The 27,040-nt window shown below is 46.7% G+C and overlaps 1 protein-coding gene across 2 annotated transcripts in view; it reads left to right on the top strand.

Annotated features, from left to right (window-relative positions):
- The window catches only part of LOC132402307 (transcription factor RelB homolog), an 84,882-nt gene that overhangs the window by 39,118 nt on the left and 18,724 nt on the right, over positions 1–27,040 (top strand). The window contains exons 4-7 of one of the 2 annotated variants that reach the window (XM_059985173.1): positions 2,692–2,727; positions 4,160–4,674; positions 17,726–17,877; positions 24,986–25,077. In XM_059985173.1, coding sequence (XP_059841156.1) covers positions 2,692–2,727; positions 4,160–4,674; positions 17,726–17,877; positions 24,986–25,077 — 795 coding nt within the window. Of the gene's footprint in view, positions 1–2,691; positions 2,786–4,159; positions 4,675–17,725; positions 17,878–24,985; positions 25,078–27,040 lie in introns of both variants that reach the window. The other variant, XM_059985174.1, reaches the window with a different exon arrangement.

Genomic DNA, 27,040 nt, shown 5'->3' with positions numbered 1-27,040 from the left:
GTGACTTGTTCTTTACTTCATCGTCTGATGGTCTCAGTGTCTGGGGGGGGGGGGGGTTCTTTAAATGAGTTCTGTGGTGATTCCTTTGTTTTGAGGCTATCTGCAAAAAACAAATCTTAAAGCTGTACATACTTCAAACTTGAAAAATATCAGTCATGAGTGAATTGAGGCAAATGGCCAAATTCTTCTCCTGTATCTTGTGATCTAATAGGATCTCAGCAGGTCGGGCAGCCTCTGTGGAGGCAAACAAGTGGTCAGTATTTCACCTCAAGACCCTGCATCAGGGTTCCAGCAGAGAACCAGAAACTTTGGCCATCCCTCTGTCTCCATAGATGCTGCTCAACCCACTGAGCTCCTTGGGGTTTTTCTCCCTCTACATTACTCCGCTCTGCCTCCAGAAAGTTTGTGTGTGCTCCCCATGAATGTGTTGATTTTCCTCAATAACCCAGAATATTTGTGGTTTGGTAGATAGTGGGGGGAGGGGGAAATGTGAAATGATAGGAGAAGACCGGAGGGGGTGGGATGAAGCTGAGAGCTGGAAAGGTGATTGATGAAAGTGATACAGAGTTAGAGAAGGGAAAGGATCATGGGGCCCTGAATGGTGGTGAGGGAGGAAGTGTAAGGGCAGGTGTAGCACTTGTTCTGCTTACAAGTGCTCACCCACCACCTCACCGCTGCATCTGCTCTCAGGATGAGGCTTTTCATTCCAGAACGAAATATATGTCTTCCTTTGTTAAACAAAGGGGCTTCCCTTCTTCCACCATCAACTCTGCTCTCAAACACATCCCTCCCATTTCCCGCACATCTGCCCTCACCCCATCCGCCTGCCACCCCACTCGGGACAGGGTTCCCCTTGTCCTCACTTACCACCCCACCAGCCTCCAGGTCCAACTTATAATTCTCCGTAACTTCCTCCACCTCCAATGGGATCCCACTACCAAGCACATCTTTCCCTCCCCCCCACTTCTGCTTTCCGCAGGGATCGCTCCCTACGCGACTCCCTTGTCCACTCGTCCCCCGCATCCCTTCCCACCGATCTCCCTCCTGGCACTTATCCTTGTAAGTGAAACAAGTGCTACAACTGCCCTTACACCTCCTCCCTCACCACCATTCAGGGCCCCAGACAGTCCTTCCAGGTGAGGCGACACTTCACCTGTGAGTCGGCTGGTGTGGTATACTGCGTCCGGTGCTCCCGGTGCGGCCTTTTATATATTGGTGAGACCCAACGCAGACTGGGAGACCGTTTCACTGAACACCTACGCTCGGTCTGCCAGAGAAAGCAGAATCTCCCAGTGGCCACACATTTTAATTCCACGTCCCATTCCCATTCTGATATGTCTATCCATTGCCTCCTCTATTGTCAAGATGAAGCCACACTCAGGTTGTAGGAACAACACCTTATATACCGGCTGGGTAGCCTCCAACCTGATGGCATCAACATTGACTTCTCTCACTTCCATTAATGCCCCTCCTCCCCTTCTTACCCCATCCCTGACATATTTAGTTGTTTGTTTTTTTTCTCTCTCTCTGCCCATCACCCTGCCTGTTCTCCATCTCCCTCTGGTGCTCCCCCCAACACTTTCTTTCTCCCGAGGCCTCCCGTCCCATGATCCTTTCCCTTCTCCAGCTCTGTATCCCTTTTGCCAGTCACCTTTCCAGCTCTCAGCTTCATCCCACCCCCTCCGCTCTCCTATCATTTTGCATTTCCCCCTCCCCCCATTACTTTCAAATCTCTTATTATCTTTCCTTTCGGTTAGTCCTGACGAAGGGTCTCGGCCCGAAACGTCGACAGTGCTTCTCCTTATAGATGCTACCTGGCCTGCTGTGTTCCACCAGCATTTTGTGTGCATTGCTTAAATTTCCAGCGTCTGCAGATTTCCTCATGTTTCCCCTCTGCCATCCGATTTCTGAATGGACATTGAACCCACAAACACGACCTTGCTACTTTATTATTTCTATTTTTGCACTACTTATTTAATTTCACTTTTTAAATATGTTATGTTTTATAACTTCAAAACATTAAACAAGTTGAAGCAAAGACATGGGAGTCCGAAATGCGGGTCTGACTTTGTTTACTTTAAGCAAGGCGTGCATGTATCACGTGAAGTGTGATGATGTGTATAATTCATGTATTTATTGCTGTTCCTCTCTGCGCCTTACAGCACATTGGGTGGCAACCTTGCCATTACTGTAGCATTTTGTCTGTTTTTTTACCTCATGAGATCGAGTTGCTGGTTCGATACTCAGTCCAGCTCGGATTGAAAGTGTCTGAGTAGCTGGCCGGATTCGAACCCAGGACCACTTGCCTCGAAGTCTGGTGCTGATGCCACTGCGCAATCGGCTGGATATATATTAGTACTTGCGCAAATGAGGAAGCTCAATCAACCAATATATACCCTAAATGACTCAAATAGTATTGAAATATCAAATACACAACTATATGTTTACTGTAATTTACAATTTTTATTATGCCACATAATAACAAATTTCGCGACAGATGCCGGTGATACTAAACCTGATTCTGATCCGTTATTGGCCGTAGTTGGCCAGTGCATTTTGTCGGGCTGGAAAGGCCTGTTCCCCTGCTACATCTCTAAGTAAAATAATTGTTGCTTCTGGCACACTTTAGTTATGAGGACACTGATGGGACAAAATTCTAAATTAACTTTTGGTTTCATTTTTTCCCCTCAGGTCCCAGCCCATATCTCCAAGCAGATCAGAATTTCGGTGAGTAGGTTCTCATCTGAAAGAATTCCTCATCCGATTGGGAAGAGACCCATGGAAGGTACAAATAATTAAACCAGTGTTGAGACTCGGCCTGGGGAAACCTTGTATTCTGTCCTCTTTGACTAGCTCCTTCAGTACACGGGCTGAAGCTGCTTTCCCTACGCGAGTCTAAGGTCACCTCACAGATTCAGATTATTACGTCAAAGGTTGCAGTGACTCTCATCATTTGCATTAGCAAACCTTATTGCCTGTTACGCCGCTGGCATTTAGGGCAGGAATGAAAGTCCCCTATCTCCGGTAGTGTTCAGGGCTTCCTTCATCGTGTCAGCATCTCCATCTTGGTTTTCACCACTGTCAGTCATGCAACTCACAGGTGGAAACTCAAGAATACCGTTGTACTCAGATGTAGAAGGATTCTTCATTGCTGCTTCCATAATAGTCTTGTTTTATGAGTCAGGGTCGTTGGCCCTGAGCTGAACCCCCAAACCTGGAGGGCCGGTGGACCCCTCTGAGTCTGGCCTCTACCCTGTTTGGCATGGATGACCCTACCAAGAGCCAAAGCACAAGGCCCTGACTCCAGACAACAAGGCTCTCCAGGTCATTGAGGCACGCAAGCCTCCAAACCCTACGACGAGGCTGTGGTCCTCTCGAAGAATTAACAAACCAAACCTTAATGAGTCACTGCACATTCCAGTGCCTGTACACCATGCCCACCGTGGTCAGCAGGAGAACAACGATGAGCAGTAGCCCCTCTGGCCAACCCCAACACACACATTCAGGCCTTTTAACCCCAGTACAGGTGGCCTCTGGACCTCTGACCGCCAGTCCTCAGCTCTGGTTCTCAGACCCCCCCCCCCCCAGACAACTGGCCCCCAACCCCCAGTCCCTTGCCCAGAGACTGGCAGGGTTTGACTTTATAAATACAGGTCAGTTTTCTTCCACTCAAGGTGTTCGGGCCAGGTATTCGGATTCATTTAATTAACACGCGCACATGGGGCGGGATGGTGTCGTAGCACAGCACTTTGCTGTACCAGGGACCCGTGTTCAATTCCTGCCGCTGCCTTTAAGGAGTTTGTACGTTCTCCCCGTGACCGCTTGGGTTTCCTCCGGGTGCTCCGGTTTCCTCCCACGGTCCAAAGTCGTTCTACTTGGTCATTGCAAATTATCCCATGATTGGGCTAGGGTTACCTCGGGGGATTACTGGGGCCAGAAGGGCCTGTTCCACACTCTATCTCAAAAAATAAATAAGACATTAACATTTTAGAAATGCGCCATTTCCGTTTATGACCAGCCACTCAAGAGTGTGTTGGGGGCAGCCTATGTTCTGACAGCAGCCAGCATAGCGTGCCCACAACGTTCACAATCAACTACAAAACCAAGCAAACCCTCAGTCTGGCTGAGCTAAATGCAGCTCTTTCTCTTCCCCTTCCAGATCTGAATATCCTAAATGAATTTATCCTGAAGGACCTGGAGGAGGAGAGGGAGTTTCCAACCACACTGCCGTGCGACTATAGCAACGCACAGATCGGAGAGATCCGCAACCAGCTGATGGATGCTGTGCCCGGGTGGGGTCCCGCCAATCTCCTGATGAGTGTGGACGGGCCTCAGCTGGTCGCCCGGGGCACAGGCTCGCCCCGGCTGGCCCCTAGGGCCGCCCGGACCACCCAGCTGGGCGGCAGGGCCACGGGGAACCCACCGTCGGCGGCCAGGAGCGGGGCCGCCTCGTCAGAGGCCAAGCACAGAGCGGCAGGGAGGCCGACCAGGAGCTCGGCCTCCTCACGGCCTGCTCCCAGGTGCCTGCCTGAGGGGGAGGAGCCCAAGCTGATCATCACAGAGCAACCGAAGCAGCGAGGAATGAGGTTCCGCTATGAGTGTGAGGGCCGATCGGCAGGGAGCATTCCCGGAGAGAGTACAACAGAACTCAACAAGACCCTTCCCACCATCCAGGTGAGTGCTGTGGGGTGGAGGGGAGGGTCCTGGTACCCTGGGACAAGCACTCACCACTTTTTTTAAAATCCTGAACATCAATGTAAAACTCTCCTTCTTACAAATAAACTCTTCTTGGGCTTTCAGATGGACACAGGTATCAATTATAACTGATTTTTTTCGATGACAGTCTATGCCGTCTTCTTCAGGGATGTTGCCTGGGCATGCCTAGTCTGGTGGTATTTATACCCCTGATTGGTTAGACCTCATCCAATCAGGTTTCCAGTCTCCCACCTTGCTTACAATCAAATTCCAGGTCTTACTTAGTGAGATCTTCATCTTTGTTCAATTTCTTTTCCGCTAGCCTGTCATCTCTATTCTTCCACGGTTTCTGGAAGAATTATTAGGATCCTAAAGAAATACCAGATTTATACCATCCACAAACCGATAAGGAAAACTCAGATCACAGCTTACGCAGGTCAAAGTTGACCTGGGTCTCGAGTCAGCTGACATTTACAGGATTCCTTAAGAATGGGCAGCTGCATATACCGGCCAGGTGGGGTGCACAGTGGAAACGTGCATCAAGGAGCACAGGAGATCCAAAAGAAGCTCGCTCGTGCTGTAAAGGAATTGGGGCCACAACTGGAAGCCATATTAGTAACTAGCACAAAACGCATGAGGAACTCAGCAGGTCGAGCAGCAGCAATGGAAATGAACAAACTATTGACATTTTCAGCTGAGACCATGGCAGTGTAGCAGTTAGCATGACGCTTTCCAGCACCAGCGGTCAGCAATTGGAATTTAATTTTCTGTAAGAAGTTCATTCAATTCATTATGTCATTAGTAATTATAGAACCGTATGGCACAGGAACAGGCCTTTCAGCCCACAATGTTATGCTATACCAACTAAAAGGCAAATCAAAAACACCCAAACACTAATCCCTCCTACTACACCATGTCCACATCCCTCCATCTTCCTCACATCCATGTGCCTATCCAAACGTCTCTGAAAAGCCTCTAATGTATTAATGTACGTTAATGCCTCTAACGTACCAGGCAGCGCATTCCAGACATCCACCACTCTGAGTAAAAAAAACTTACCCCTCACATCCCCCTTGAACCTTCAATGCATGTCCTCTGGTATTAGACGTTTCACTTTGGGAAACAGATGCTCTCCATCCACTCGATCTGCTTCTCAGAATCTCTATCAGATCTCCCCTCAGCCTCGGCCGCTCCAGAGAAAACAACAAGTTTATCCAGCCTCACGTGCCATCTAAAGCAGACAGCATCCTGGTAACCCTCTTCTGCAAAACCTCAACATCCTTCCTATAGCAGAGCTGCTAGAACCCTGTACGATACTCCAGATCTGGCCTAACTAGAGTTTTATAAAGTTGCAGCATAACCTCTTGACTTTTGAACTCAATGCCTCGACTAATACAAGCAAGGATTCCAGAAGTCTTCTTAACGTCCTTTAAGGAGTTTGTATTCTTCCTGTGACCAGAGTCCCAGAGACGTACATGAGAGAGACATACTGAGTCTATGCCGATCATCGTCTTCTTACTTACACTCTCTCAGAGGTCCCCTGTTGGTTAGGGTCAAAGTTCAAAACAAATTTATTATCTGAGTACATATGTCACCACATACAACCCTGAGATTCATTTTCCTTTGGGCATACTGAGCAAATCTATAGAATAGCGACTATAACAGGATCTATGAAAGATCAGACAGTCCATGGCTGTTAGGTGCCAGCTGTCTATGTGACATACCGGCCAGTGCACAAGCAAGCCAGGGCAGTAGGATATGGAGAGCAAGCTATTACCCATGTAGCAGGCTCCCCCTCTCTGATGGGCCCAGAGGGGATGACAGAATCCGATACAGGCATTGCCAGTCAATGTAAGGTTGCCTCCGAGACCCCAGCTCCAGGTATTTCCCTCGGGATTCCTTTCCAAAGCCTCCCCCGTGAGTGGGTTTAACTGCAAGTTCCAGATCAGAGTTTTCCCTCTTCTAGATGGCTGCCAACCATGGCTAACGAGCCTATCTGCCCAAAGGGACTTTTTGAAGGCTCCAGTAACCCATCTTTGCCCCTTATCCTGTCGGTACAAATGGTTCCACCAGGTTTAGTAGCTCAGCCACACATGAAGGCTAGGAGCTGGACGGTTGTCAGAAGCTGTTTGTGATGTACGCCTTTGGGAGCATTTAATAGGTATTGGGAGTGTGTCCTCATTACCACCCCCGGCTCTAATCACCTTATTTATGCTAACCCTACCTTGATCCCATTCCACCGTTTACATTTCCTCCAGGTGCTCCAGTTTCACCCCTCAGACTGCTGCTAAGTTGTCAGGTACACTATTCTGGCTTTGGAAGCGGGTGACCCTCACGTTTCATCGGTCGGTCTCGATCATTGACACAAGTGACACATTTCACTGCGTGTTTTGATGTAATCTCACAACTAAAGCTCATTTCTAATATTTCAATCTCTTGATTGCAGACGAGGTTTGTGAGATTAGGCATAGTGAAATGTGTCAACGACCAACACGGTCCGAGGACACGCCAAGGGAAGCTGCTTCCCTCGCCGACACAGTATGCCCACAACTCACCAGCCCTGACTTGTGCCCTTGGAATGTAGGTGGAAACAGGAGCGCCTACAAACCTACACGGTTACATGGAAAAAGCACTAACTCAGAATCTCGTTTAATACCACTGATGTACATCATGAAATTTATTGTTTCACAGCAGCTGTACATAGTAATAAAAATTATAAATTACAATAAGTATATATTTAAAAAAGTAATCATGCAGAAAGAGAGGGGAACAATAGTGAGGTAGTGTTCATGGGTTCAATGATCATTCAGAAATCGGACGGCAGAGGGGAAGAAGCTGTTCCTGAATCGTGGAGTGTGTGTCTTCAGATTTCTGTACCTCCTTCCTGATGGTAACACTGAGAGCAAAGCATGACCTGGGTGCTGGGAGAGGGGCTCCTTAATGACGGACGTTGCCTTTTAAAGATGTCCTGGATGCGGGGGAGGCTCGTGCCCATGATGGAGTTGACTGAACTGCCAACCCGCCAGTGTTTTTCGATCTCCAGCGGCAGGAATTGAACCATTGTCACTGGTGCAGTACAATGATCATGGAAAAAGGGCCACAATGTGTGTGGGGAAACTTCAATCAAAGTAACGTGGGATTGGCTCCCGCACGAGACCGGTTGAAGCGAACAGTGTGGTTGCTTGTTGGGTTCTGCGCTGTTCTGCCGAGTGCTATGTTGGAGCCGGAGCGCATTGTGACACTCGCAGATGCCCCCAGCACACCCTCGGGTGTGTTGGTTGTTAATGCAACTGAAGTATTTCGCTGTGTTTCGATGTACTCGCCATAAACTGCAAAAGAGCATGGGGAAGATGGAACTGAGGGTTATTCTGATGCATTTAGATGGGAAAAGACCCAGACATTGGTGAGTTGGGCTGAATGGACTGTTTCTGTACTGTATAGCCACTGTACAGGGGTGGCATTTTAACATAGTAGTTAGCACAATGCTTTACAGTACCAGTGACCCAGGTTCAACTCCCGTCACTGCCTGTGAGGAGCTTATACATTTTCCCCTGTGACTGCGTGGGTTTCCTCCCACAGTCCGAAGACGTATTGGTTGGTAGATGAATTGGTCATTGTAAATTGTCCTGTGATTAAGTGCGGGTTAAATTGAGGAATTGCTGGTTTGTGCAACTCAAGCAAAGGGCTGAAAAGATCTCTGTGTTGTATCTCAATAGATAAACTACGGGTGTCGGGTTGGATATTGTCTCTATCAAAGGAGGTGTGAGGCATCCCTTCCCTCACTAGCCTGCAGGTCACCCTTGGGCAAGGTGTAGCACCTGCTTAGCCCCCGATCAGGATCAGGTGAAGCCATGGGAGCAGGCGGTGGATGGTCGTACGAGCAGCCGGTGCAAATCACAATCCTGGTTATGTGACCACTGACACCAGGCAGAGTATTGATAATGGCTGGGATCACCCATCTTGTAAAGACTCTGTGCAGAATAAGGAAATAGCAAACCACTTCTGTAGAAAAATTTGCCAAGAACAATCATTGTCATGAGATCACTGTATAGGACACAGCACATCATGATGTCATACAGCACGGCATATCACGATGACGACTCCTGACCACTGCCCACCCTATGTCAGAATATGTGGATCTCCGCCTGACGTCTACAACCACCTGAGGATTCACAGAAAGACAACTCCTTGGAAGAATATACTACTTGATTTGAATCATAGAGTCATAGAAAAGTACAGCACAGAAATGGGCATTTTGGCCCTTATAGTCCATTTAAACTGCCTTCTCCTATTGACCTGTACCAGGACAATAGCCTTCCAATATCCTGACCATCCATGTACCTACCCAAAGTTCTCTTAATTGTTGAAATCAAATTTGCATGCACCTCTGGGTGCTCCGGTTTCCTCTCACAGTTCAGAGACTGTGGTTCATGGGTTAATTTGTCATTGTAACTTGTCCTGTCATTTGCCTAGGAACAAATCTGGATATTGCTGGATGGTGCAGGTTGTTGGGCTGGAAGGGCCTATTCCACACTGCATCTCAATAAATAGTAAAAAATTAAAATTACAGAAGTAGATCTGTAGGGATTCTCAGAAAAAATAGTGTAGGATTTCTGCGAGATTTGTAAAGTCATACAGCACAGAAACAGGAGATTCAGGCCATCTCATCCATGCTGATTGTGATGTCTGTCTGTGAGAATCCATGTGCCTCCACCTCTCAGAGTGAGAGTGCATAGTTTACTGTTTAAAGGAGCAGGTTTTTCCACACTAGAATGTGGAAGTGGTGTGTATGTAGATCGAGCTGTTGGCAGAAGTGGTAAAGGGAGGGTACAATTTTTAAAAAAGGTTATTTGTGGAAGTATATGCATGAGGAAGGTTTTAGACAGATATTAGCAAAATGGGCCTAGCAAATTAGACATCTTGGTTGCCGTGGATGATTTGGGCATAAGGGGCATGTTTGTCTGCCACATTTATCTTCTCCTTCTTGGGCCTATAGAGCACAGACCATTGATTACCTCCCATCTCCTTCATCCAAAGACGGTGGGATGGTTGGAGTTCATCAATGTTTCAGTAATCCATTGTATTCAGTACCAGCCTGTACAGCTTCACTAGAGCCTGTCAGTCTGCCTTACCCACTCCCAACGATGGCAACGTAGGACTGGACTTTGAGTCACTTTACTCTGTTCAAAGTAAATTTTATTAGAGTACATAGATGCCACCACATGAGATCCTTTCTGTCCAACAGCATTTAATGTTGTGTTTATATCTGCCTCTTGCAACTCGATGCATATACCAACCAATCTCGCGTGTGTGTGTCTGAGTGTGTGTGTGTGTCTGAGTGTGTGTGTGTCTGAGTGTGTGAGTGTCTGAGTGTGTGAGTGTCTGAGTGTGTGAGTGTCTGAGTGTGTGAGTGTATGTGTGTGTGTGTCTGAGTGTGTGAGTGTCTGAGTGTGTGAGTGTCTGAGTGTGTGTGTGTCTGAGTGTGTGTGTGTCTGAGTGTGTGTGTGTCTGAGTGTGTGTGAGTGTGTGTGTGTGTCTGAGTGTATGTGTGAGTGTGTCTGAGTGTGTGTGTCTGAGTGTGTGAGTGTGTGTGAGTGTATGTGTGAGTGTGTCTGAGTGTGTGAATGGCTGAATGTGTGAGTGTGTCTGAGTGTGTGTGAGTCTGAGTGTGTGTGTGTCTGAGTGTGTGAGTGTCTGAGTGTGAGTGTGTGTGAGTGTATGTGTGAGTGTGTCTGAGTGTGTGTGTGTCTGAGTGTGTGAGTGTGTGTGAGTGTATGTGTGAGTGTGTCTGAGTGTGTGTGTGTCTGAGTGTGTGAGTGTGTGTGAGTGTATGTGTGAGTGTGTCTGAGTGTGTGAGTGTCTGAATGTGTGAGTGTGTGTGAGTGTATGTGTGAGTGTGTCTGAGTGTGTGTGTGTCTGAGTGTGTGTGTGTCTGAGTGTGTGTGTGTCTGAGTGTGTGTGAGTCTGAGTGTGTGTGAGTCTGAGTGTGTGAGTGTGTGTGAGTGTATGTGTGAGTGTGTCTGAGTGTGTGTGAGTCTGAGTGTGTGTGTGTCTGAGTGTGTGAGTGTCTGAGTGTGTGAGTGTGTGTGAGTGTATGTGTGAGTGTGTCTGAGTGTGTGTGTGTCTGAGTGTGTGTGTGTCTGAGTGTGTGTGTGTCTGAGTGTGTGAGTGTCTGAGTGTGTGAGTGTGTGTGAGTGTATGTGTGAGTGTGTCTGAGTGTGTTTATAAAAGAAAACCTCAGATCTCGGTCGAATTTCTATGCCCTCACCTTCACTCTGGACCCTCTTGTTTTATTGTCCCACACCTTTGGGGGAAAAGACTGACTTTATGCCCTTTCTGTACCCCTGGTAGTTTTATAGGCCTCTATCAGGTCCCGCCTACATTCCAGTGGGATGAACCATCTTCCCGCAGAAGCAGAGCCCCTGTTCCAGCCGACACGCTGAGGTGGCGTAGCAGGCGTCAAGACTTCAGAGTTCAATTTCACCTGTGGGGAGCTTGTACGTTCCCCTCCTGACCATATGGCTTTTCTTTCAGTCCAAAGATGTACGGGTTAGTAGTTCAGTTGGCCATTATGAATTGTCCCGTGATTGGGCCAGGGGTAAATTGGTGGGTTGCTGGTGGCCTAGCTTGAAAGGCTGGAAGGGTCAATTCCATACTGTATCTCTAAATAAATAAAAATCTTTGTCTATCCACCATGCCTCCAAGTTGACAGGGTTGAACGGTGAGCTTGGAGTTTTGTACACACCAGACTAAGGAGAGTGGATGGGTTTCGTTCTGTGATAATCTGGCAGTATGCGCTTTGGGTTGTGGGTAGAGTGGTAGCATAGGGATTAACGTCCTGTGTTAGGGATAATGGAGCTAGATGTAAGATCAGGGGACCACAGCACCGCTCCGCCTCAGCTGTGTGTCCATGCAGCAAGTGGAATCCTCCAATGCACGTAGCCCTTGTTGCTGCACAGCTGGGATTTTCTTTTGTATAAATGACTGTTTATTTATTGCGGTTCAGCACAAATAGGCCTGTCCCACTCTCCGAGCCACACCGCAGGGCAACCCCCAATTTAACTCTATCCTAATGATGGGACATTTCACAGTGACCAATTAGTCTACTGACTGGTACGTCTTTGGACTGTGGGAGGAAACCGGAGCGCCCGGAGGAAGTCACGGGGAGAACGTACAAACTCCCTGCAAGCAGCAGTGGGAATTGAACCAGGGTACCTGCACTGTAAAGCCTTGTGCTAACCACTATGCTACTGAGCCAGCCGTTATATGTTAACATGAAGTGCTGTTCAGCTTTCGGCCCACTGCCGTCTGTAAGGAGCTTGTACCCTCATGCGTGTTTCCTCCAGGTGCTCCAGTCTCCTGCCACGTTCCAAAGGTGAATGTGTGAGGTTTAGGAAGTTATGGACATGCTACGATGGCGTTGGAAATGTGGCGACTGTTGCGGGCTGCCATCTTTGAACTGTTTTGGTTGTTGACGCAAAGTGTTGCATCTCACTACGTGTTTCAATGTTTCAATATATATGCAGCAAGTAAAGTAGATCTTTAAATATCTCACCACCACGGGTGTGTAAATTGCTTGGACTTCCACCGCACCGAGAAACCGACACGCCCAATACTCGCTGGAGAGGCACTCTTGTCAAAGCCGACTTCAGCGCTGAAGTAATTCTTGCGGGAGGAGTTTTTATTTGGAGAGGAATACTTGGAGGGGATTTTATTCGGGAGTCTGAGGCATTGCCTTGGGTGGATTCCCACAGTTTGGGTGTGGCACAACAAGGGAGTTTTTGAGGGGTTTTTCCGCCGCACCTGTCAGTGTTCGCTTATTGTTAGAATGGGACTCCTGAGTTTCTGCAGCACCTCTCCCAGAGTTGCTGAAGAATCTTTCACAGTTACTGATGTGTTGTGGCAACTGTGGTATCCAGGCTGTGCAGAGTAAACTCCCACAAAATCTCAACAAAAGAATTGATCAGATTGAGTTTTAGTCATGCTGGTTGTGAGGTCAATATTGGACCCTGGGAACCGAGAGAAAGCTGCTTTTCTTTGAAACAGGATTCCAACCTGATGGCATGAACTTTGATTTCTCAAACTCAATGGTTGTTATAACCCCACCCCAGTTCTCTCTTTCTCCATTCCCCATTCTTTCTGTGTTAACGAATTCCACAGATTCATCACCCTCTGGCTGAATTCTTCCTCGACAGTTCAACTCAATATCAGATAATGTATAAGGTATACAACCTGGAACTCTTACTCTCCACAGACATCCTCAATGTAGGCAAAAAAAAACAAAGAATGAATGACAGAAAAAATGTAAGAATCCCAAAGCTCCCACCCCCACCATGCACATGCAGTACCTGCCCTCCCCCTCCCCCACTTATTCTAGTATGAAGCCACCACCCACCATGCCAACAACAGCAAAGTCCCAAAGGGAGCCTATGGTCTACAGTCCATCAAAAAGTAACTATTCAATTCAACATTTCAATATCCCACAGGCACATTCTCTCACTAGCAAAGGAGCGACAGATGTCACTGCGTAGACAGTGAAAGGAGAGACAACAGCTTCATCCTCAGTTCTAAAAGAATGTCCTTTTATTCTGAGGTTCAGACTCTCCCATGAATGGAATCATCCTCTCCATGTCCACACTTCCAGTATTCAGTCTGTTTCAATGAGATCTTGCCCCTCCCCACCCTCATCCTTCGGAAAATTACATAATACGCCCCTTGGGCATATGTAGATGATCGGTGTGAATCTTTGCTGGACCCTCTGGAGTCCTTAAGGCGAGGAGGTGTCCAGAGGTTGACGAGTCACAGAAATGTCACTGCCTGAGAACATGGTCTTAACAGTTTTAGGTGTAAACTCTTACTGCTGACCTTTGAACCTGCAATCACTTCCGAGTTGGATGCCACTGAAACCCTTGGTGCAGTGGACAGGTCTCATTCTTTCCAAGTTGGCAAGGTTTTGAGGGTTTGGTCCAGGCTGTTACAGACAGGGGAGTCCTGAGGGGGTGCTACTGCTACTGATTCATTCTTCTGGAAGACACATTACATTGAGCCCCTGCATGTTTCCTCATGTGGATGTCAAAGAACAAGTTTCATCTCCATTGTCCTTCCAATATTTATCCATTGACCAATAGCCGAAAATGAGACAATGTGGGTTTCAGATTTGTTTATTTATCATGTGCACATCAAAACATACAGTGAAATCCATCATTTGCATTAATAACCAAGAGCGTGCTGACAGCAGCCCACAAGTGTGCAAATTTCAAAGTAAATTTATTATCAAAGTACATTACGTCACCATATACATCATCGTTTTGTGGGCATTCACAGTAAATCCACAGAATAAGAACCATGATAGAATTAATGAAAGACTGCACCACCTTGGCTGTTCAACCAGCGTGCAAAAAGCAACAAACTGAGCAAATACAAAAAAAGAAATAATAATAATAAATGAGCAATATGTGCGGAGGACATGAGATGAAGAGTCTTTGAAAGTGAGTGCATTCGTCGAGGGAACATTTCAGTGATGGGGGAAGTGAAGTTATCCACACTGGTTCAGGAGCCTGATGGTTGTGGGGTAATAACTGTTCCTGAACCTGGTGGTGTGGGACCTGAGGCTCATTGTGGTGAGTGAAGTTATCCACACTGGTTCAGGAGCCTGATGGTCTTGGGTAATAACTGTTCCTGAACCTGGTGGTGTGGGACCTGAGGCTCATTGTGGTGAGTGAAGTTATCCACACTGGTTCAGGAGCCTGATGGTTGTGGGCTAATAACTGTTCCCGAACCTGGTGGTGTGGGACCTGAGGCTCATTGTGGTGAGTGAAGTTATCCACACTGGTTCAGAAGCCTGATGGTTGTGGGCTAATAACTGTTCCTGAACCTGGTGGTGTGGGACCTGAGGCTCATTGTGGTGAGTGAAGTTATCCACACTGGATCAGTATTCTGATGGTTGTGGGGTAATAACTGTTCCTGAACCTGGTGCTGTGGGTCCTAATGCTCCTTTACCTCCTCGCTGATGGCAGCAGCGAGAAGAGAGCATGTCCTGGGTGGTTGTGATTCCTGATGATAGATGCTGTTTTCCTGCGATGTCATTTTACGTAGATGTGTTAAGTGGTTGGGAGGGCTTTACCTGTGATGGACTAGGCCCTATTCACTATTTTTTTGTAGGATTTTTCACTTCTGTAGAGGTTTGTCAAAGTTTTAGATGTCATGCTGAATCTTTGCGATCTCCTAAGGAATTAGAAGTGTTACTGTGCTTTCTTTGTAATTGCACTTGTGTGCTGGTCGTCAAGTACTAACACTGAGGAATTTAAAGCTGCTAACCCTTTCCCTCTGGTTCTCTTCTCCTGAAGTCGATAATCAGCTCCTTGGTCTTGTCACACATTCCAACGCCAACATGGCATACACAGAATATTCAGTAGGGCAGCCCACGCAGCAAAAGCAAAACATTTCCCGTCCCTCCCGTTCTTCCTGCGACCAGACAGACTGCCTTTGGGCCTCCAGTCTTTGTCCCCAGAGTGTCAGACATGTAGACTTCAGCCTTCAGCTCAGGACACCGGTTGTGGGTTTGACCTATGGGCCTTGACTTTCAGACATGCATGGACCCCTAATCCTGGGCCTCCAGTCCTTGTCCCTGGATTCTTGGACCCGCAGGCTTTGTCCCAGGATGCCAATCGTGGGATTGACGTACGGGCCTCGACTTAGGCTCACAGGGACCCCTAATCCTAGTGACTCAGGCCAGTGTGATTCCTTTTGGCTTCTACCTCTGAATGCACTGTGCTCTGACTTCGACCTTTGACCTTGCCAGGTTTGGCTTCCAGGCCTCTGCGTTCAGATCACACAAATTATTTCTGGACTCGCAAGGACCTCTAACCCCAGTGACCTGAGTTGACCAGCCCTAGTGCTCTTGTTAGGTTTGTTCTTAATAAAGACAGACATGGCGTGGATTTACACTCGAACATTTTATTACTGAATTGCTGTTCAACGCTGAGCAGGTGCAGTCCACCGGCCATCGTGGTTTCCATTTCCAGGTGGACTGCTCACACTGCCCAGCAGGAACTGAAGTTCTTATGCACACATGTAATAACACAACTCCCGCCAGTACTTGGTAACTTGTACGGTCTTCGCTGGTCTCCTCGGTCCCCGTGACGCAACTTCCGGGATTAGTAATGTTCGATTGCAGGGTGCTGCAATCCCCTCAGTACAAAATCACAGTGAAGGAGGTTGCTGTACACAGTGGTCTTTTTCCAGTGATGGGGACATTACTTGGGATACGAAGCATTCTCCACACAATCACACTATGCAGAGGTTCCCAACCTGGGGTCCATGGACCCCTTGTTTAACGGTATTGGTCCATGGCATAAAAAAATGGAAACTCCTGCTCCACAGAAACAAGAACAATAAATTAGTGAATGCATAAACAAAGCAAGTTCAAAGTAAATTTTATTGTCAAAGTACATATACGTCACTGTATAGAACCCTAAGATTCATGTTTCCTGCAGGCATACTCAGCAAATCTATAGAAAAGTAACGATAACAGGATCAATGAAAGATCAACCAGAGTGCAGAAGACAACAAACTGTGCAAATGCAAATATTAATAAATAACAAGAAAGTAGGATTATGAGATAAAGAGACCTTAAAGTGAGATCATTGCTTGTAGGAACATTTCAGTGATGGGGCAAATGAGTGTAGTTATCCCCTTCTATTCAAGAGCCTGATGGTTGAGGGGTAGTGACTGTTCTTGAAGCTGGTGGTATAAGTCCTGAGGTTCTTGTACCTTCTTCCTGATGGCAGCAGTGAGAAAAGAGCGTGGCCTGGATGCTGCTTTCCTACAACAGCTTTTCATGTTGATGTGCTCAATGGTTGGGAGGGCTTTACCCGTGATGAACTGGGCTGAATTCACTACTTTTTGTTGGTGTTCCCATACCAGGATGTGATGCAGCCAATCAATACACTCTCCACTGCACATCTATAGAAGTTTGTCAAAGTTTTTGGTATCATGCCCACCTGATTGTTACTCACCAAAATTTCTCTCAACAAATGGCAGCAGGAAATTGTAATTATCGATGAGCCTACAGAGACATTAAGTGTTGTAGCTCCACAGACCTGCACAACAAGAGACCAGCAGTCAATCTAGTATGATAGTGACTGCTGCACTAGCATACACCTGGTAAATAGCTCAAAATTCAAAGTAATTTTATAATCACAGGATATGTATGTCACCATATTCAACCCTGAGATTGATTTTCTTGTGGGCATACTCAGCAGATCCATAGAATGGGTGCCATGGTAATGTAGCAATTAGCACAATGTTATTACAGCTTGGGGCACCTCGGAATTCAATTCCAGTACCGTTCTGTTAGGAGTCTCTGTATGTTCTCCCTGTGGAGGGCGTGGGTCTTCTCCAGGGTCTTTGGTTTCCTTCCACAGTCCAAAGATGTACTAGGTTGGTTAACTGCTCAGTGTAAATTGTACTGTAATTAGGTTAGGGGCTGCTGGGGTAATGTGGCTCGTCGGGCTGCCAGTGTCTACTCTGTGTTGCATCAATAAATCTATAGAATAATAACCATAACAGAGTTAATGAACAACTGCCCAACTAGGGTTTTGGCCAGCGTGCAGAAGACAACAAACTGTGCAAATACAAAAAGTAGTAACAATAATGATAAATAAATAAGCAATAAATATTGAGAACATGAGATGGAAAGTCTTTGAATGTGAGTCCATTGATTGTGGGAACATTTCAGTGAGGGGGCAAGTGAAGTTATCCCCTTTGGTTCAAGAGCCTGATAGCTTAGGAGCCAAAATTCCGGAGCACAGTGCACGAGGTTCGCCAGGCGATATAGCTATGTCACCCCAGCTACACATTTTCCAAGTTATTTCCAACACTATGATTTATTTATTATTTTTATGTGCTGTTACCACAAAACAACAAACTTCATGACAGTACATCTGCTTGAGTTGGATCTTGCCAAATGAGAGGGAGGTCAGCTCTGAAGAGGGCCGTTGGTGATTGGTGTGTTCTTCTCCCCCTTCAGATCCAGAATTGGCAAGGTGAGGTCAAGGTGATCATCTCCCTGGTCACCAAGGATGAGCCCTACAAACCGCACCCACACAGCCTGGTGGGGAAGGACTGTCAGAACGGCATTTGTGAAGTGACCGTCAGCCCCAAGTGCAACATGAAGGCCAGGTGAGAAAGGGTTCTGGGTTCTGTAGGGCTGGGGTGGCGTCAGTTCTTCCTGGCTGAGACCACCCTACGATTGGTGGCCTGCTTGTGATAGTGGGTTGTTCACCATGGCAACACACTGTACACCTAGTGGCCACTTTACTAGGTATATTTGTACACCTGCTCATTAATGCAAACGTCTAATCAGCCAATCATGTGGCAGCATCTCGGTGCATAAGAGCATGCAGACATGGTCACGAGGTTCAGTTGTTGTTCAGACCAAACATTAAAATGTGGAAAAAATTATCCTACTTTGGATTGATTGTTGGTGTCTGACGGTTGATTGATGGTGGTTGAGGATCTCAGAAGCTGCTGCCTTCCTGGGATTTTCATGCACCTCATGAGTCTCTAGAGTTTACAGAGAATGGTGCAAGAAATAAACAAGATATCCAGTGAGTGGCATTTCTGTGGGTGAAAACATCTTGTTAATGAGAGAGGTCGGAGGAGAATGGCCAGACTGGTTCGAGCTGACAGGAAGGCAACAGTAACTCAAGTAACCACGTGTCACATCAGTGGTGTGTGGAAGAGCATCTCTGAATGCACATGTTCAATCTTGAAGTGGATGGGCTACAGCTGTAGAAGACCATGAGCATACATTCAGTACAGGAGGTAGCTAATAAAATGGCTTCTGAGGGTACAGTATATGTTTCACTTAGTTTCTGGGAACAAGTGCCAGGGTTTTATTGAGGTAAATGAATAACATAATAGGCTGTTCATTGAAAGACTTAGTCATAGAAAAGTATAGCACTGAAACAGATCCTTTGGCCCGTTTAATCTGTGCTGAACCATTTAAACTGCCTACTGCCATCGACCTGCACCCCGACAATAACCCTCGATAGCCCTACCATCCGTGAACCTATCCAAACATCTCTTAAATGTTGAAATGGAGCTCGCGAGCACCACTTGCACTGGCAGCTCGTTCCACACTCTCATCACCCTCTGAGTGAAGAAGTTTCTTCTGATGTTCCCCATAAACTCTTCCCCTTTCGTCCTTAACCCATGACCTCTGGTTGTAGTCCCACCCAACCTCAGTGGGAAAAGCCTGACTTCTATTGGCAAGCACAAGAGATTCTGCAGGTGCTCGAAATCAAAGGTCAGAACTCGGGTGATCAGACAGCATCTATGGAGGGAAATAAACAGTTGAATTGTCAGATGAAGACACTTCATCAGGACAGGGAGGGAAACCACGTTAAGGAGTTGGGAGGAGGGAAGGACTACGTGAGACCACGTGAGAAAGAAGACGGGGTGAGGCGGGGGATGAAGTGAGCAGCTGAGAGGGGATTAGTGGAAGAGGGTAAGGAGGAGGAATTTGATCGAGGAGAGTGGACAGTGGGAGAACGGGAAGGAGGAAGAAAACCAGAGGGAGGTGATAGGTAGCTGAGCAGAAGAGAAGAGGTGAGAGAGGATTCAGATTGGAGAGCGGAGAAGATTAGATTAGCTCTTTTTGTCATTTGCACCTCAAAACATTGAAGCAAACAGTGAAACAAATCATTTCCATCAATGACCACCAGTCTGAGGATGAGCTGGGGGCAGCCCACAAGTGTCACCGCACTTCTGGCACCAACATAGTGTTCCCAGAACTTACCCCTGACCTGCGAATGTGGGAGGAGATGGAGCACCTGCAGGAAACCTGTGTGATCACTGGGAGGACGTAGAACCCCGTCCGGCCAGTGGCGGCATTGAATCCTGATTGTTAGTGCTGTAAAGCATCACACTGATCACTCTTCTAACAGAGAGAAGGGGAAGGGGAGACTGATTACACTGGACAACAAATTTTTTCGAAAACGTTGCTTCCTCTGAAATTTTTTTTATGTTTTTGAAAGACCGCTTGAAGCTGAACACATAAATAATTCCAGACTACTTGTAGGAATTTGGAAAAAAACAAGAAATTAACTTTTATGAAATATAATGTGTTTAATTGCATAACAGTGCTGATGCTTATCAAGTGTTCAACCAAGCTAAAAGTGTTTCGTTGATGATTTTCATTTGTACTCAGTGTCTGAGGCTTCTCACTTAAGTGTCCAACAATAATCAGCCAGTATTGATGGATTCCAGTTTCCCTAATACCGTTTCTCCATGACCGCAATGTCCTGGTGAAACCTTTCACCGTGCTCATCACAGACAGTGCCAGGATTTGCAGGGAAGGAGTCTAAGTGGGGATGCAGAAAATGAATCTTTAGTGACATGTTGCATTAGTGGTTTCAGCTTGCATTGTGGGCAACATTTTAATAGACTTGAATTATGAATTGAAAAAACAAATGTTTGTGATTTTTAAAAACTGGTGCATGATAGGGAAATTTCGTGGTGATTTTCATGATCAGCAGCCCAAGATCCACATGATACACCCGAAAGTATTCAGGAAGTGAAATCTTTGTTGTCCAGTGTTAGCGGAGGAGTTGAAGTTGGTGCCATCTCTAGTGTTGTGCCTCTTACTGATCGGTGATTGGTTTATTCATGTCGCATGTGATGAGCTACAGAGAAAAAACTGTTTTATAAACGTGAGAAATCTTGCAGATGCTGGAAATCCAGAGCATCACACACACAATGTTGGAGGAACTCAGCAGGTCAGGCAGCATCTATGGAAATGAATAAATACTCAATGTTTTGGGCCAAGACCTTTCACTGGGACTGGAACGGAAGGGGAAAGGTGCCAGAATAAAAAGATGGTGTAGCTGGAAGGTGACAGGTGAAGCCAGGTGGGTGGGAAAGGTCAAGGGCTGGAGAGGAAGGAATCTGATTGGAGAGGAGAGTGGACCATAGGAGAAAGAGAGAGGGGGGAGGAAACCCCAGGGGGAAGTAATAGGGAAGTGAGAAGAAGTAAAAGGTCAGAGTAGGGAATAGAGGAAAAGAGGAGAGGGGAGTTTATTTTACTGGAAGGAGAAATCGATGTTCGTGCCATCATGTTGGAGGCTGCCCAGACGGAATACAAAGTGTTGCACCTCCACCTTGAAGGTAGCCTCATCTTGGCACAAGAGGAGGCCATGGACTGTCTGTTTCACATGCTATATATGGTAGAAAGATTTCTGAGTGCATGCAATGAGTGAGGCAGGTAGTGGGATCGAAAAGACAGTGCTGGAGTGGCCTCAGCCCTTGAGCTTGCCTCCTGAGTGGATGAGAGTGGGGGCTGTAGGAAGGATGAGCAACTGAAATGTGGCACTGTGGTTCAGCAAGCGATTCAACAGGGGGAAGAAAGAAATGTAGTGGTAATTGGAGACAGTGTAGTCAGGCGAGTGGACAAGAGTTCTCTGCCGTGAGGATAGAGCTTCCTGAAGGCTGTGTTGACTCCCTGGTGCCCGGGTTCGGGACGTCTTATCTGACCTGCAGAGGAATTTGCTGTGGGAGGGGTAAGATTCAGTTGTTATGTCCACATGGGAATCAGCGATGCAGGTGGAATGAGGAAAGAGGTTCTGCAGAGGAAATTTGAGCAGCTAGGGATTAATTTAAAAAGCAGAACCAAAAAGGTAGTAAGCTCTGGATTACTTGCCCTGCCACATGCAGATTGGCATAGCGTCAAGAAGTTTAGAGAGTTAAATGTGTGGCTCAAGGATTGGTGTGGGAGAAGTGGATGTGAGTTCATGGTAAACTGGCACCAGTGTTGGGGAAGGAGGGAACTGTACCAATGGGACGGGCTCCACCTGAACTGTGATGGGACCTGGATCCTAGTGAATCACATAACTAGGGCTGTGGATAGAGTTTTAAACTAAATAGCAGGGGAGTGGGTTCAACAGATTGGAGAAGTATGGATAAAGTAAAAGAGAAAAGTGTGGGTAAAGATAAACGCAGAAGTTAAAAAAGAGAAAAGCAAGGGTAGAGTGCAGAAAAGTCAAGCACAAATCGACAACAGTTACTAGATTTTAAAAGCACACTGAGTGTAAGGGCACTTGATCTGAAGGCCCGTAGTATTCAAAACAAGGTCAGTGAACTTGTGGTACAAGGGGGTATGATTTAGGGGCCATTACAGAAACGTGGTTGCAGGGTGGAGAGGATTGGGAATTAAATATCCAAGGATATCAGGTATTATGGAAGGATGGGCAGGAAGGTAAGAGAGGTGGGGTAGTGCTCTTAGTTAAGGATAAGGTCAGGGTGATAGTGAGAGACTATACAAGATGTAAGGAACAGAATGTTGAATCCATCTGAGTAGAATAATAACCAATAATATTAAAGAGGATACCAAAAGTTAGATGTCAGCCCACTGGAAAATGATGCCAGAGCGGTAGTAATGAGGGCAAGGAAATCATTTTCAGATTCAGTTTATTATCATTTAGAGACCACAAATGCAATGCAGTTAAAAAAATGAGACAACGTTCCTCCAGAATGATATCACAAGAGCACATGACAAAACAGACTACACCAGAAAATCCACATAACATTTGGCAATCCACAATCCAGAGTCCGGAGAGGCTGCTGCGTATTAATATTGTGCTACCTTCTTAGCGCGTTCCCCGGAAAGGAGCTCCACATCCACCAGACAAAACAAGACCAAAAACTAAAGCTACAAGACCTGCACAAAACCACATAGTTACAACATATAGTTACAACAGTGTAAACAATAGCATAATTGATAAAAAAAAAACAGACCATGGGCAGAGTAAAAATAGTCCAAAGATGTTAAAAGACTGTAAGTAAATGGCAGATGAACTGCATAAGTATTTTGCATCGGTCTTCACAGTTCAAGCCACTAACACTATGCTGGAAGTTCAAGGGTGTTGGGGGGCACAAGTGTGCGAACTTGCCATCACTAGGAAATTACTTGGTTCTTGGGAAACTGAAAGATTTGAAGATAGAATGCTCTCCATGGTACATCTGTAGAAATTTGCAAGAGATTTTGGTGACATACCAAATCTCCTCAAACTCCTAATGAAATAGAGCTGCTGTCATGCACTCTTTGTAAATACGTCAGGCCTAGGTTAGATTCAAACTTGAAACTGCTCACCCTTTCCACTTCTGATCCCTCCATGAGGAGTGGTGTGTGCTCTCCCGACTTCCCTTTCTTGAAGTCCACAATCAATTCCTTGGTCTTACGGACACTGAGTGCAAGGTTGTTTTGCAACACCACTCGACCAGCCGATCAGTCCCACTCCTGTTCGGCTCAGTAAGTCTGATATGTACAAAATCAGGGGGACAAACTGCAGAAGGTTATAAGCTCAACCAGGCCCATCGTAGTCGCTAGTCAGCACAGCGTCCAGGGCATGGGGACATCTTCAAAAGGCGATGCCTCGAAAACCGTGGCGTTCATCATTGAGGACCCCCATCATGTCTTGTTCTTATTGTTACCATCAGGAAGGAGGTATAGAAGTCTGAAGAGATTCAGGGACAGCATCCTCCCCTCTGTCATCAGATCTGTCAACAGTCCATGAATTCTGTCTCACTATTTTGCTCTTTTTACATTTTTTATATACATTTTACTGTAATTTTTATGTATAGCACTGTACTGCTGCCACAAAACCTCAAATTTCACAACCTATGTCAGTGATTATGAATCTGCTTCTGATTATAAACCCTCAACAGCACATCCAGTGCTTCCAATGCAGCTGGTGAGACCCATCAGAAATGGGGGGGATGGCTTTGTCAATCTCCTCCGCTCCATCCAACAGAGGTGGGATTTCCCGATGGTCAAATATTTTAATACCAATTCCCTTTCCTGTTCCAATGTGTCAGTCCAAGGTGAGGCTACCCTCAGAGTGGAGGAGCAACACCTTGTATTCCGTCTGGGTAGCCTCCAACCTGATGGCATGAATAATGATTTCTCACTGCCCCGCCCCAACTTCCACTCTTCCTCTGGCCTCTTATCTCTTCCCACCTGCCTATCACCTCCCTCTGGGTCTCCTCCTCCTTCCCTTTCTTCAATGGTCCACTCTCCTCTCCTATCAGATTCCTTCCTCTCCAGCCCTTTATCTTTCTCACCCATCACCTCCCCCTGGTGTCCCTCCACCTTCTCTTTCTCCCACAGTCCACTCTCCTCTCCTATCAGATTCCTTCCTCTCCAGCCCTTTACCTTTCCCTCCCATCACCTCCCCCTGGTGTCCCTCCTCCTTCCCTCTCTCCCACAGTCCACTCTCCTCTCCTATCAGATTCCTTCCTCTCCAGCCCTTTATCTTTCCCACCCATCACCTCCCCCTGGTGTCCCTCCTCCTTCCCTTTCTCCCAGGGTCCACTCTCCTCTCCTGTCAGATTCCTTCCTCTCCAGCCCTTTATCTTTCCCACCCACCTGGCATCATCCATCACCTTCCAGCTTTCCTCCTCCTCCTCCCCCACCACCTTGTTATTCTGTAGTCTCCCCCCTACCTTTTCAGTCCTGAAGAAGGGTCTCGGCCTGAAATGTTGACTGTTTATTCACTACTGTCCTGCTAAGTTCCTCCACCATTTTGTGTGTGTTACTGTGCATCATTTTTTGTATACAAGTCCTGGTTCCTTACTCCCCTTTAGAAGAGCAGATCCCAGTCTGTCATATACGCCCTGAGAGAATAAAGATAATTAATAAATGCTGGCACTGGGGAGAATTTCAGAGGTGAGTTTATTGAGTTACAGTGTGGAGTAGGCCCTTCCAGCCCGTCACACGGTGTCACCAGCAATCTCTCGACTTAACCCTGGCCTAATCATGGGACAATTTACAATGACCAATCAACCTAGTTACTGGTACGTCTTTGGACTGTGGGAGGAAACTGGAGCAACTGGAGGAAACCCATGCGGTCACGGGGAGAATGTACTAACCCCTTACAGGCAGTGACCGATTTGAACCTGGGTTGCTTGAACTGTACAGTGATGGGCTAACCAGTACACTACCATGCCACCTTTCCGTCTACACACAGTGGTGGGTGCATGAACACCCTGCCGGTACTGGTGGTCAAGGCAGATACATGAGGAACATTCGAGGGACTCTTAGATAGGCACAGGGATGATAGAAAACTGGAGGGTTGTGAAGGAGGGGAGGGTTAGTTGATCTTGGAGTAGGTTAAAAGGTCACTACAACATCGTGGACCAAAGGGTCTGTATTGTGCGGTACCGTGCTGTTAAAACATGCAGTCCCTACATGATGTAAACGGACCTCTATCCTTTCTTTCCTCAATTCCAGCTTCGCTAACCTTGGCATTCAGTGCGTGAAGAAGAAAGAAGTCACAAAGGCCATAGAGCACCGGCTGAAACTTGGGATCGACCCCTTCAATGGTAAGGTGGTGTTTGGAGCAGTGAGACTGTGCTGCATGTGCCCAGGCCAAGTTAAAAGGTTGAGAAACTGTTTCTTAGCAAAAATAGCAGCGGGATCTCTTTCTGAAGAATGTGAAAGTGAAGGCAATCTGCTCATTCAAAGTGAAATACTTCAGAAATTCTGAATTAGGAGAAAGCAATCAGTTGACGTGGTTGATATTTCAGGTTGGTAAAACCCACAGATTGTCTCCTTTGAGGAGGGTCTTTCTCTCTCTCTCTCCACCATCGCACTCTCTACCTGACACTCTCTCCTTCCCTCCCTCCACTTCTCTGTCCCTCTCCCTACCTCTGCTGCCACTCTACACCCCTCTTCCCTCCCTCTGCCACTGCTCTCTCTCCACCTCCCCCACTCCCACTGCCGCACTGTCACAGAGGGGACTGGAAATGCGATCATGTGGTAGGTCTAAACACGAGAGTCTGCAGCTGCTGAAAATCCAGCGTTTCTACAGCGTACTGTAGAAACTCAGCAGGTCAGGCAGCAGTTCCAATCCGAGATCATTCATCAGCACTTGGTAGGTTTGTGAAAGGTGCGGTTAAACCAGTAAATTGAACCACTGTTGTCCTTCTGGTGATATGTTCCAAGACGCTGAATCAGCCTTGATGGACCAAAAGGTATAGGAGCAGAATTAGGCCATTTGGCCCATCAAGTCTGCTCCACCATTCCATCATGGCTGATTTATTTTCCTTCTCAACCCCATTCTCCTGCCTTCTCCCCATAACCTTTCAGACCCTATCAACCTTCACTTTAAATATACCCAATGACATGGCCTCCACAGCATCCATGGTAATGAATCCCACAGATTCACCACTTAAGAAATTCCTCCTCATTTCCGTTCTAAATGGACACACCTCTATTTTGAGGTTGTGCCCTCTGATCATAGACTCCTCCACTATTGGAAACATCCTCCTCACATTCACTCTGTTGAGGCCTTTCAATATTCCTTTGATTCCTTTGGTTTCAATGAGATCCCCCCCCCCCCCCCCACCGCCAATCTCTAGTGAGTACAGGGCCGGAGTCATCAAACACTCTTCATTCATTCCCAGAATCATTCTCGTGAACCCCCTCTGTTGCCAGAACATATTTTCTTAGATGAGGAGCCCAGAACTCCTCTCAATACTCCATGCAGTCTGACCACTGTTTCGTTATTACATCCTTGCTTTTGTGTTCTAGTCCTCTCAAAACAGATGTTAACACGGCATTTGCCTTCCTCAGTACTGACTCAAACTGCAAGTTAACCTTCAGGGAGCTCCCAAGTTCCTTTGCACCAATATTTCAGAATCTTCTCCCAACATATTTATTCCTTCTACCAAAGGACCAGGGTGTGTATGCCAGCAGGGGTGGTGCGTAAGTGAAATCTATCGAATGGTGGATGGCCTTCATAGACTGGATGTTACTCATTGTATGAAAGTCTAAGCCTAGAGGACACAGCCTCAGAATAGAGGGGCGAACTTTCAGAACGGAGATGAAGAATCTGTTGAATTCTTCGCTACAGGCAACCGTGGAGGCCAAGTCTTTATGGATATTTAAGGCTGAGGTTGATAAGATTCTTGATTGGTCAGGGCAGGAAGGAATACCGGGAGAAAGCAGGAGATTTTGACTGAGGGAAAAGCAGGTTCAGCCATGATGAGATGGCAGAGCAGACTCAATGGGCCCAGTGACATAATTTTGCTCCTATATTTTATGGCGTACGAAGTGAAGTTGGTTGACTTTGCGGCAGCAGTGCAATGCAATGTATAATTTTTTAGAAAACTAAATTGTTAGAAAGTGTAGACCAGTTGAGTGCATTCTGTAGATAGGAGACCCTGAGCCACAGTATACTACCATCAGAGATCCTGGACACCTTACGCAACAGATGAAATGGCCATAAAGAATTCTGCATTTCTGACAAATGTTTCACAGGAATCAGATTCCTGGGGATTTTCC

This window comes from Hypanus sabinus, chromosome 11, assembly GCF_030144855.1.
Source record: "Hypanus sabinus isolate sHypSab1 chromosome 11, sHypSab1.hap1, whole genome shotgun sequence".
NCBI classification, from domain to species: Eukaryota; Metazoa; Chordata; class Chondrichthyes; order Myliobatiformes; family Dasyatidae; genus Hypanus; species Hypanus sabinus.
This window is presented reverse-complemented; position numbering and strand designations above follow the sequence as displayed.